General features: G+C 40.0%; 1 protein-coding gene across 5 annotated transcripts in view; it reads right to left on the minus strand.

Annotated features, from left to right (window-relative positions):
* Positions 1–12,187, minus strand: part of Apc (APC regulator of WNT signaling pathway) — a 98,041-nt gene that overhangs the window by 18,160 nt on the left and 67,694 nt on the right. For 2 of the 5 annotated variants that reach the window (XM_055625760.1, XM_055625758.1), the window contains 4 exons: positions 6,369–6,467; positions 3,559–3,937; positions 1,961–2,056; positions 707–760 (listed from right to left, as the gene is read on the minus strand). In XM_055625760.1, coding sequence (XP_055481735.1) covers positions 707–760; positions 1,961–2,056; positions 3,559–3,937; positions 6,369–6,467 — 628 coding nt within the window. The remainder of the gene's footprint in view (positions 1–706; positions 761–1,960; positions 2,057–3,558; positions 3,938–6,368; positions 6,468–12,187) is intronic. The other 3 variants (XM_055625762.1, XM_055625759.1, XM_055625761.1) reach the window with 2 other exon arrangements.

The raw sequence follows: 12,187 nt of genomic DNA on the forward strand, positions 1-12,187 counted from the left end.
AGAGAAGACATTTAATTTTTAAAAGTATGTAATTTTTATCAGATGGTTTGGATAGCCATCATTATCATGAGATGTCCTAATATTCCAAAATGAATATTAGGGGTCTACATCAGTATTCTGTAGAATGCTATTCCATTTCACAATTCTAAGCATCACACAGAGTGATTATTTAATGGGACTCGTGGGCTGCTGCTCTGGGGACTCTGTTTGCTACAGGCTGGACAATCTACCTGGAGCGCCTCTGCCGACTATGATCTAGAAATGTCATCAAATATTCATGTAGATAAATTAGGTTTTTACTGGAAGCCAAGGAGTGTCTTAACCATTTGAAAACTCCAGTGCCTAGCAAACTTTCTCCAGGCTTGGGCATTGACAAATATATACCACTGATGTTATAGAGTGAGACGTTTGGTGTGAACAGGTGCAAACTTCAACAGTCGTGATAGTGGTAGAGCCTCACATGCGTACAGGTGACACTGCTCACTGACTAGGTTTAAGAATTCCTCCTCACCTCGCTGGGACTGATGCTTCCTTACACCTCACTGCTGCCGGATCCTTGTGCTATCATATACTCTCTCCCCCTGACTTACAAACAGTAAGTCTCTTCTGCCCCAGTTTGCAGTTGAAGGCGAGGAGTGAGAGGAAGGTAACCCCTGTGGCTATGTCCCCACAGTCACACCCCCAGAGGCCCCATCCTGCTCCTCACCTGAAAGCCCCTGACCTAGCTCCTGTGATGAAATGCCCCGGGTAGCCTTCCTACCTGAGGAAGAAGAGGAACAAATACTGAGTCTAAGTTTTATTCTGAAATTCAGATTATTAATGTTTGTCCTAGTCTACAGTCCATTGGAACATATGAACATTTATAGAAAAATCTTTGCAATATCTTAAAACTAAGTTTTCCTGGTTGTTAGTTTAATCCCTTTTCATAATTATTGGCATTAGAAAAAAAAAATCCACAAATGCTTAGAACGTACTGAAGTGGGGCAAACCCGTAAGATAAGCGAGGTTTCCCAGGACACTGGAAAGAGGATCGGGGGCCCGTGGGAAGAAAAGCATGGCTGCAGCGCAGGCCTCAGACCACGGAGCACAGTTTCCTAAGTGCCGACTCTGAAGGACAACACTCACTTCTGCAGTGCAGGCTGTGTTTGAGCGTCTCAGAGCCTAACTTTACAGTAAACGATGAGGAATGATGAGGGTGGTAAGATACAGGGCAGGGGCTGGAATGTAATGTAACATGGACAGCACAAAAGCATGGGCACAGCTATGCTACAACAGAACTTGGAGTACGGTTCTTGTGCGTGGCGTGACTAGAGAAATCTAGTTCATACGGGATGGCTCAGCAGGATGCAATTTATAAACACATGTGCAAAATAAACCTCAAAATTAAAGAAAAACGTTACATGAAAAAATGGGTGCTCAATGGGTATACAGGGCTTAGAGGGTGTGATATGTACCTAGAGGAATAATTTCTACAAAATTAATGAAATGTCTCTAACTTCAATTAGAACATATCTTTCTACATACACTAGATTCAACTATAGTGAAAATTCAGCAAAATACTGATAACCATTAAGATAAATTAAAATCTTAGTAACTATTCTTCCTGGTGTTAAGGCAGACAGACTGCAAAAACTCTTTAGTTAACAACCCATTTCAACTGTCCCCTTCATCACAGGTAACACAGGTCTACAGGGACAGGCTGCTCCACTGGTGAGTTTTTCAATCTTTAGTTAAGATTCTTAAAAAATGAGGTTGGTTTATAGGAGTGAAGACATTTCTGTAATTCAGGACCCTTTCTCTCATGGAGACCAGGGTATATCTTATATGGATGGAAACAGCTGATCAAAGTTAGTAGCCTTACATTATCTAAACTTCTCTACCTAAATTTATAATTCTTTCTTTTGTGCTTTAAAAATTCAGCAACATTTATTTGTGGCATTAAGAAACCTTTCTATCTTACCAAGTTCATTCATTGCATGCCTATGCTCTTCATCAAATGACAGTTTCATAAGAACACACACAGCAGGACAGATCTGGTGCTCAACAGGAGCTGGCACTGAAAAAAAAAAAGATTACCTAAGCTGTAACATTCTGTTATCTCAAAAGATGTCATTACACTTTTAAAATATGCAAGGGTTATTAATATGCCCCTAATGTACAGAAGGTTAGCAGATCAACAGATGTTTGCTGAATGATGAACAAACAGCACAGACGTAGAATAGCAACTCTGTCATGGCTTTTCTTAGTTCCATAGCATGTTTACCACTCGTCAGCCTTAACCAAGACTGTAAGACTAACTCTCTCATTTTGCTGTAGCTCACATGCATAATTTTAAATGACTACAGGAAAGAATAGACACACTTTGGTATAATACTGTTGGATTTTGTTTCTAACTTCAGTGTAAACCACCATTATGGTCATGAACTAAAAGCATATGGCTGCTTACACATGTGATATCCAGCAGACAGTTTCTTATACACGGGTACATAGTAAAACTTTAAAAGAAAAGGGTATCCAAGAAAATACACATACATCTTTACACACAAAGTATTTTTCAGAAGCAATAATGTGAATTATCAAATAACTGTAGGCACCCACCCACCACTTGACTGTTCTCCAAAGTGTCTATCAGCTCTCACTCCAAGGATACCTAAGTGGATTAAGAAAGTCATCCCTCTTTTTCTTACACATTTTAAAGATTTGAAACCATCTTCATAAGCTTAGGAAACTACTGCTATACAGGTTCAAAGACATATGAAAGTGTTTTTAGCTTAAGCCTCAGTTTCATTTATAAATGGAGGCAATAACACATTCCCTTTCTTCTATTTCATACGGCTATTGTGAGTATCAGAAAACAATAGGTAGTGTGTTCAGTGAATGCTGATATGAACGTAGAAAAGATTATGGTTTTGCTGGTAGGAGCTGAAGGAACTTAGGGGAAATTACTTTCCTAAGCTGAATTCATCCCAAAGGCAACCTAACTGCTCACACTGACTTTAGCTCTACTGAGTAGAGTTTTTTCTTTTTGTGGTTCTTTGCAACAGGGTCTCATGGCACAGGCTAATCCTGAACTCTGTAGTTCAAGATGACCTTGAACTCTTGATCCTCGTGTCTCTATCTCCCAAATGTGGAGATTACACACAGGGGCCATCAAAGCAGCTAGCTTTAAATTTTAACTACAACTTTCTTTTGGTTTGTTCCTCTCGAAAGCTTGCCGAGAGGGTCTAGCAGGGGACTGCTTCTACTCATATGCCCTGACTGGATGGTCCCCCTTTTCTGGGGCAAGCAATGGAGACTCGAGGAAGAAAGGCAAGTCGTCTGCCCAGCCAGATCAGCTTCACATCTGATTTGCTTGCTCCATTTTAGTTACACAGAAGTACACATAACATTTTCCTTGGCTAAAATGTAGACTTAAGCCTTAAAAGTATGTTAGCAACACTAGCTGGCTAATATGAGTTCCTTCATAAAGACAGCATACTAACTAAAAAGGGTTTCTAACATAAAGGTTTTACATATGCTTTGAAACATGCATTGTGATGTACACTGCAGAGAACATACTTGGATTTTTGTCCTGGTCCATGCCTTGTTCATGGGCTTCCTGCCACTCCCAACAGGTTTCACAGTAAGCTCGTATCTGTTCCAAAAGATGAAGGACTCGGATTTCACGCCTGCCTCTCTTGTCATCAGGCTGTGAGTGAATGATGTTGTGGAGGGCTGCACTGGCCCTGGCCCGAGCCTCTTTACTGCCCCGGGAATTTCCCAACAATACCGAGTCTTTGTCATTGCCATGTAAAAGCTGGATGAGGAGAGGAAGACATCCAGACTGTCGCATGGATATACAGCTGTCCTGGGAGCTAGACATAGCTAGCAAAGTTCGTGACATATCGTCCTTATCATGAGTACCAAGCATTGACAACAATGAATACACCATTTCCACCTGTGGGCCAAATGAGTTTAGAAAAAAAATTATGACCTTAGTACCCAAAAGCCAGATCTAATGAAGTGATGAATGGGATTATTTACTATATTCATTAAAAACTAAGATAAAACAAAGCAAAACAAAACAAAAAACCAAACCCCTTTCTGGATGAAGTGATGAGAGCCACTGCAAAATAACATCCACAGTTGGTTTATGTGAATTAATAATAATTACTACATTGCAGACTGTTAAAAAAAAAAAAGCAGGTTCTTACAGTATTAAAATTGCTATTTGCCTGTATCAGCTAAAGCTAACTAATTATTATGAATGAAAATAATTTTTTTCTTTTTCTCACACCCAGTCATTCACATTCTTTCTCTCTCTCTGGAATGTATTCAATTTAAATTCTTTACGTAACTTAAAACTGTATTTTATTTCTAAGCAATAGAAAACATTTGCAACACTTATAATCTACTAAATTATAATTCTCTGGCAATCACTACATTTCACCATATTATAATGAAAACATTTAAACTTATATGATCTCTGTTATCATATAAAATTAGTTTGCCACAAAAAGAAAAATGTCACAATCACATATAGAGTGGCAAAGCCAAGATGTGTCATCAGTTTTGTTTTGAAAGGCAATCGGTAAGCATTAGTCGCTTTGGGAAATTTGAAGGATAAACTTGGAAGCAAATAAGAACTACAAAACCAGCATCTAGTTAGCACAAGTTGTCACCAGCTTCCCTTCAAGTTAGAGGCTACTCCATCAAAGGAGAGGGTATATGATATACAGAACGCATCCTCTGTGTAAGCCAGAGACCCACAAGAACACACCTGGCTTAACACATCCTGGTCTTAACAATGGTGTATCAGTGTTAGGGCATTTTGTAGGCAGAGGCCAGGGGCGCTGCTTAACATCCTACAGTGTAACAGGATGATTTAGCCTGTGTTACTGAGGTTGCAAAATGCTGCTCTGAGTGCGTAAACACACTCAGAGTGGGTGCACTTTTCCGTGGGCAGTGACAGGACTGTGGAGAAATGTGTTTTCATCAGACCTAGGTTCAAAGTTTGGCTCCATCACTTTTAGGCAAGCTGTATACTAGTTAATTTATCTGACTTCTCTTGAATATCAGTTTTCTGAGCTGCAAAATGGAGGAATTTATATTATACAGGAAACGATAAAAATCAGGAATCTGCATTCAAATGGCATAGCAAACCTTGAGTCTTATTATGCACACGTCACTGCTAAAGGAAATGATCCTGACTTCTAAGGTTCATTTGTCAAGAGCGTCAATGCTGTGCTGATGCTGAACCAATCTCATCAGCTCTAGACCCTAACAGCCTGAGGCAGTTTCTTCCTTTGCACTTTCTTCTTAGAGGGATGAGAATACAATGTAGAAACACCTCTTTACTGGTACATCTCAGAGAGGCCCCAAACAAACTCATGGTTATTATTAATCACTTGAATTCATTTCTTTAAGCACCATCCCCAGAAGAGGTTTCTTTGTGTAGCCCTGGCTATCTTGGAACTTGCTCTGTAGACCAGGCTGTCCTTGAACCCAGAGAGATCTGCCTGCCTGCCTCCCTAGTGCTGAGATTACAGGCATGTTCCACTACCAACTGGCCATTTCTTTAATTTTTAATTGTTTCTTCTTCTTAGTAAATTGAGTTGAGAGCCTTTGGCATGCCAGGCAAGCACTCTACCAATGATTTATATTCCCAGCCCTAAAATTCATTTCTTAAATTAGTATTATCTTAATGTTTCCTAAGCATTTGCCATAGTATTTAAAGAACACAGAGTACTATTAAGACAATGTAATTCTTTAGTTCTGACGAGATTTTTCTTCTCACATATTTTTCATAATCTTAATATATTTACTGTACTGGCTAATGTTCAATTTCAATGATTTTTTTTCATCCATTTCAATAAATATTCATTAACACTCATTTGCAGCTACTATGAGATACTTAAGATAGAATAAAAAATGTTTTTTAAGAGGGAGTTTCACGCCAATCGTTAATGTGAAAGACAGAGGAGGAGAATGGCTATGAAGCCTCTAGGAGTTAAGAAATTGTCTTGTGGAGACATGGAGCTTAGAGTCCTTGTGGACAGACTGTGACAGCCCTTCATGGTGGGGTAAAAAGTGCTTCATGCTGCTGCAGGCCCAGCAGGGAAGCGGAAAAGCACAGGAGTGTTTAAGGGGTCAGTTTGGTTGTAGCTTAGGATGCTTACAGGTAAATAGAAAATGAGCTGAAAAAGGAGTGAACAGGTACACAAAGCAGCAGTTTTATAATTTTCATTTTCTCTTGCTTTTGTGTCTTTGTATAAAAACATCATTCCCCCCAGGAGACTGAGTGAGAGGATTCGTTAGAGAATGTCTATGAATGACTGCCTTAGGGAGCGTCTCCAGCACCAGCAAGAAGGTTTGTAATCTGCTGTTACCTTGGTCCCCAGATGACTTGTCAGCCTTCGAGGAGCAGAGTGTGTGCTGCCAGAACTCAAAACACTGGCTGTGTCATGATCCACACGTGTAGCTGAATTCTAGAAATTAAGCAAATTGCAGAAAGGGCTCACTGAGATTCTATTAGGGAAAGATGAGAAGACGAGTAACTGCAACATAATATAAAATACCCCATAGCGGACTGCACAAAATACAAAAGGAGAACAGGCCGAGACAGTGACCTGATGTTTTTAATGAAAAGCTACATTAAATTGTTATGTAATTGTTAAGGTAGCTCTAAGGACATAAACATGCAGAGCATAGTGTATTCTAATGTGGGCACAGGTGGGATTAAATAATTATCTGACAGAGCTTTAAAAGATTCAAGCTGTGGAGTCACTGGATTTTATGCAGCAGATGGGCAAAATCAGAATTATATTTTAAAAAGAACAGAAGACAGGATGGAAAAATTACAGGTGGCAAAAGATTAAAACAGATTTATATATAAACCAACAAATTGTGACTCATGCCCTTATCCAGGCCTAAAGTCAAATAAAACATATAAACACAGTTATGAAACAACAGCAAATGAATTGTGATCGGCTTATCCAATCCTCCTGAGGAGTCATTTGTTTCTTTGTCGATGTAAGAATGGCAGCAGGTATGCACTTTGAAAAGCATTCTTATCTTAGAAATGCAGAGTCAGGTATTTATGCAACAAATGATGGCATATTCTTCAGAAATACAACAGGGTAGGCAAAGTGGATGTGGTCCATAGGGATCATGGTCACTCTGCCTTGTGCCATCTGCAACCGCCCACAGTAAGGCACCCTAGAGAGCACCAGCAGCGCACGGCTTCTCCCACTGGCCCACCTTTCCCCAACTTGTGCTTGAACCTCATCATCACCAAAGGTGCCATCAAAGACCTTTGGACAGCAAAGCTGAGGCCCCATTACGGAAGGGGTCCCACACAAGCAAGCGAGGACTTGCCTTTGTAATTTACTCTAGCCTTTCCTACCACTTAACTTCCTGAGGAAATTAACCCCAGATCAAGAAATCCTTTTCCTAGCAAAGAGATCAGTTCTCCTTTTTAACCACTAGTCATTCACTCAATTATTTAACCATCAATTATTTATCAGAAAAATGGTACAAAAACATGAACAAGTAGATAGGATTCTTTTTGCTGCTGTTTTTCAGACACAGTCTTGCAATGCAGCCCAGGCTGCCCTCAAACTCAAATCTTCCTGACACAAGGTTCCCAGGCTGTGATTACATGTGTCCCCCGCCACTTTCGGCATTACAGAATTCTTGTATTTCTGGAGCTTGCAGTCTAGTGGGGGAAAATAAACCTATCAACCAAATAATACATAAGTAAGTATAAAACTGAAAGTATGGGCATTTTCCAAGAAGGAAACATGTTATAACAGCCTACTTATAACTGAGTGTTGATCTGAGTTTGTCTGAGACACACATGAACTGGGATTAACAGAGCACTATGGGATGAGAATAGCACCTCATGGACAGAAAGAAGGGTGCAAAGATTGAAGAAAGAGGATACCCAGTAAATATGAGGAATTCAAAGAGGGGCACAGTGGCTCACATGAGAGTAAGATGTGCCTTAGAGCTGATTACACAGTCATGGCAAAGATGGTAAAGGATCACTTCATTCTGAGAACCTAGGAAAGCCAGTAAAAAAAAAAAAAAATGGCTGTTTATAAGGAGTAGACTATTGTAAAGATCATTCTTACAGAGTAGATGGAAGGCAGAAGAGGGTGAGAGAATGGGTAAAAGGAAGGGTGGACTGGATGTGTATTTGGTGGTGGTTCAGGTAATGCATAAAGGCAGGTGCAGGTGCTTGGTAGATTAAATCTGCGATCCTGAGGAAACCAATGAGGTTTTCATTGTCAGTGAATGCCAGTGGTTTTTGTTAATGTAAAACAAAGTAAATTAATAAGCCTCAAGATATCATATCACCAAAAAAACATAATCCATAGAATCAAGTAAGCACGGCTTACAGGGGCTCACAGAGACTAAAGTGACAATCACGGAACCTCTATGGGTCTGCCCTGGGCCTCTGCATGTACTGTTATTGTTATGTAGCTTGGTGTTCTTGTGGGACTCCTAACAGTGGGAGTGGGATTGTCTCTTACTCTTCTGACTGCTCTTAGAACCCTTTTCCTCATACCGGGCTGTCTCATCCAGCCTTGATATGAGGGTTTTTGCCTAGTCTATTGCAACTTGTTATGCTGCGTTTGGCTGATTATCTCTGGGAGGCCTGTTCTTTTTGGAGGGAAACAGATGATGAGAGGATCTGGGGGAGGTGGGAAGAGTGGAGGGAGGGCAAACTTCAGTTAGTATATAATGCATGAGAGAATTTTAAAAAGATGTCACATACACAGATCCTATCAGCTAGGTGGAAGGGACATGTGGAGTAGCATATGCCTTTAATCTCAGCACTCTGGAGGCATTAAACTAACAAACTAGTTCTGCATCAGCCTTTCAAATAGCTGGGATAGTGCCTAAGAAATCTTGGACTCACGAATGTAGACTGTTCATCTACATTAGGATTTGAGAGCGGTGATTGTTAATAACCAAGTGGTAGAATTCATGTAAAACAAAACAAAAGAATTCATTATTTGAAGGAGAAATAAATACCGGGCCCTAAATTACCACTTTTTTTTTTTTCCTTAAGACAGTGTCTCCCCAAGTAGCTCAGGCTGGCCTAGAATTTATCTCAGGTTGGACTTTCCATCTTACCTCAATGTTCATAGTGTTGGGATTGCTGACAAGTGCCAGCATGACTGATCTACTCCTGTCAATAGATCCCTCCTCTGCCATTGTCACACTAAATAACATGAGGTTTCAAACAGGACTCTGGGGACATTCTAATGTCCCCAGAGCAATAAAAATCAACACAGTATTTTCTTCCATTTCCCCAAAATAAAAATGGCTTTATAGTTGTTTTACACTGTAAAAACTTGACACGTGCTAAAATGTTAAATAAATGTATAAACAATAAAACAAAAGCTACAAAAATCTCAACACATAATGATAGCTCCTGTAACCCCATCCCGATTTCTCCACGTAGATGCACACAAATACGTGTGGTGAGCTAGCTCAATGGCCCCGCTTGTGCCCATTTTACAGCATCTTTAATAGCTGACTTGCAAACATCTATATATTTTTATTTTAATTTTTTTGCTTTCTACAAATGTTTGCAAATAATATAATCTTGACTTTTTTGCTGTTGTTCTGGGACAGAATCTCTTGTAACCCAGACTAGTGTTTGACTGGCTTTATAGCCAAGGGAAGATTTGAACTCCCAAATTTACTGTTTCTACACCCCAAGTTACAGGATTATAGGCATATGCCACCATACCCATCTTTGACCTTGACTTTTTATAGGTCAAGCCACCTCCCTGAGGACTAGCTTTCATAGCACTGGAAGATGTTACATGAGCTGACAAGGGAAGGAAGCAACTAATGGTCCTATACAGTTATGTGCCTATTAACCGTAACAAAACCCTGCCTGGCAAGAGAGCCCTAAGGGTGGTGGTGGTGCACTAGGGAGGCACAGGGAGGAAGATGTCTGAGTTTGAGGCCAGCCTGGTCTATAGCGTGAGATCCAGAGCAGCCAGGGCTACACTGTCACAAAAAACAAACAAGCAAACAAAAAAGTACACACACAAGCACACGCACACACAGAGTCTAGGAATGCTTCCTTCCCCACTAGCTATCCGCCTTTCATGTCGGCATGTCTATTGGCACTGTTCTTGTTCAGGTCTTGTTTAGGCACCATATTGTTATGTGGCATGAGTGAAGCTTATGGATATGTACATTTGCCTAGGCATGCCTACTCCATGGTGCACAGCGGCTCTTACACATGACTTGGCGGTAACCAACAGTTGCCTAACTGGACTTAAAGCCTGCAAAACAGGAGGGAAATGAAATCATGCTTGGAACTGGAAGCCCAGCCAGCCACCCAGGGCAGGTGAGATGATGAATCTTAGAGGAGACAAGTACCAATACTTCATTAAACTAGCACACTTCCTAACTGCATTCTAAACACCCTCACACCCAGAGCAGTGTTGCTCTCAGCCCTTAGTAGACACTTCTCTTTGAACTAGATGGAGACCATTACAGAAAAGTGAAAATGCAGACAACAGCTGACTGTGTGCTGCTGGCCTAGCAATCCATGAACAATACAACTCTTGTCCCTAAAGCACAGGGAGCATCTGAGAAGAAGGGTCAAAAAATGGTGAAAGCCAGACGACTAGGCAATCTGCTGAGAGACTGTCTCTTAGAAATGCAGGGAGGCCTCACGCATGATACCTAACAATACAGCAGCTGAACAAGACCTGAACAAGGACTACCATGGAAGGAGGAGCTAGAGGGTGGGCTGGGGAGGAGCATGCCTAGACAAAGAACTACAGGCTACTAGAAACATTCTGAGTGGAAGAGTTACTCTTCTCCAGGGATGAGTCCTTTTCCTGGCTATCCAATGGCAAGTGGTCAGCCCTGAAGTCATGTACATTTAAACACTAAACAGACTCGGCAGGTTGTTGATATACGTATGTTACATATATGCATATACATAAATATGTAGTAATAATAATTAAAGAAAAAGAGGTCATGAATTTGAGGGGAGGGCACAGACAGATGGACACAGGAGAGACTGAAGGGCAGAGAGGAAAGAGGAAAAATGATGTAATTATATTTTAATCTAAAAAAAGATAAAAGTAGTAATTTCAATTGTAAAAATGTAATTAGTTAATTTTACATGTATGGGTGTTTTGTCTACATGTATGCCTGGCATCACTGGAACCCCCGGGACTGCAGTGAGCTGTCATGTGGGTGCTGGGACTAAACCTGGGTCCAGGAAATTGGCTAGTGCTATTAACTGCTGAGCCATCTCTCCAGCGCCTGACCTTGACTTCTGTGGTTTAACAGTCTTGTTCGATTTCCTCAGACACGAAAGTATTCACGTTCTTCTGAAACCTACAGATCCTTCTTTTGTGGTTTCCTACTCATTTCATCATAAAAACTTCCTTCTAATCTTTTTATATTTGCAACAGTCTCCACTTCTGATACTGAGCATAATGACTTAGAGTTGCTTTCCATGTAGCATCATAAGAGCTCTACCCAGGATAAACAGCTTCTACCAAATCTAAGTACCATCATCAGAATATGGTCTGAAATCTGAACAACTAATTGTCAAATTAACTCTTCCTTCTACACTGTAGGGATATACAGTCTCAAGGAATTTCCTGAACAGTAACACAGAAAGAACTCAAACCTATTTAAATCTCATTATTTTATCCTAATTCACCATTAAGTGATTTCCTTTATAATACTAACTACTGATGTGGAATGAAATATCTGCTTTAGCTCAGGAAAAGAAAATATTTTTTTAAATAATTTATTTAATTTTATTTTGAGTGTATTGGTATGAAGGTGTCAGAGCTATCATGTGGGTTCTGGGAATTGAACCCAGATCCTCCGGAAGAACAGACAGTGCTCTTAACCACTGAGCCATCTCTCCAGCCCCAAGAAAATATTTTTTAAAACAGGAAGTATTTAAAACTTTGTATACTACTGAATTATTAGAGTATTTCCTTTCTGAGAGTATAAACTAAAAGTAACCTAGAAAGTAACCTAGAAAGATTAATCTTTTGTGTCGATAGTAGGGAAATTATCTTAAAGCCAATTTAGTGAAATTCTATTTTAAAATATCATTCATTTACAAAATAAAAATGTCTGCTGAAGGTAATTTGAAAAATATAGGACACATGAATGCAAAGTTGTCATATGATTTTAATAA

Source organism: Psammomys obesus, unplaced genomic scaffold (genome assembly GCF_907164565.1).
Source record: "Psammomys obesus unplaced genomic scaffold, mPsaObe1.curated_primary_1811, whole genome shotgun sequence".
In the NCBI taxonomy this organism is placed as follows: domain Eukaryota; kingdom Metazoa; phylum Chordata; class Mammalia; order Rodentia; family Muridae; genus Psammomys; species Psammomys obesus.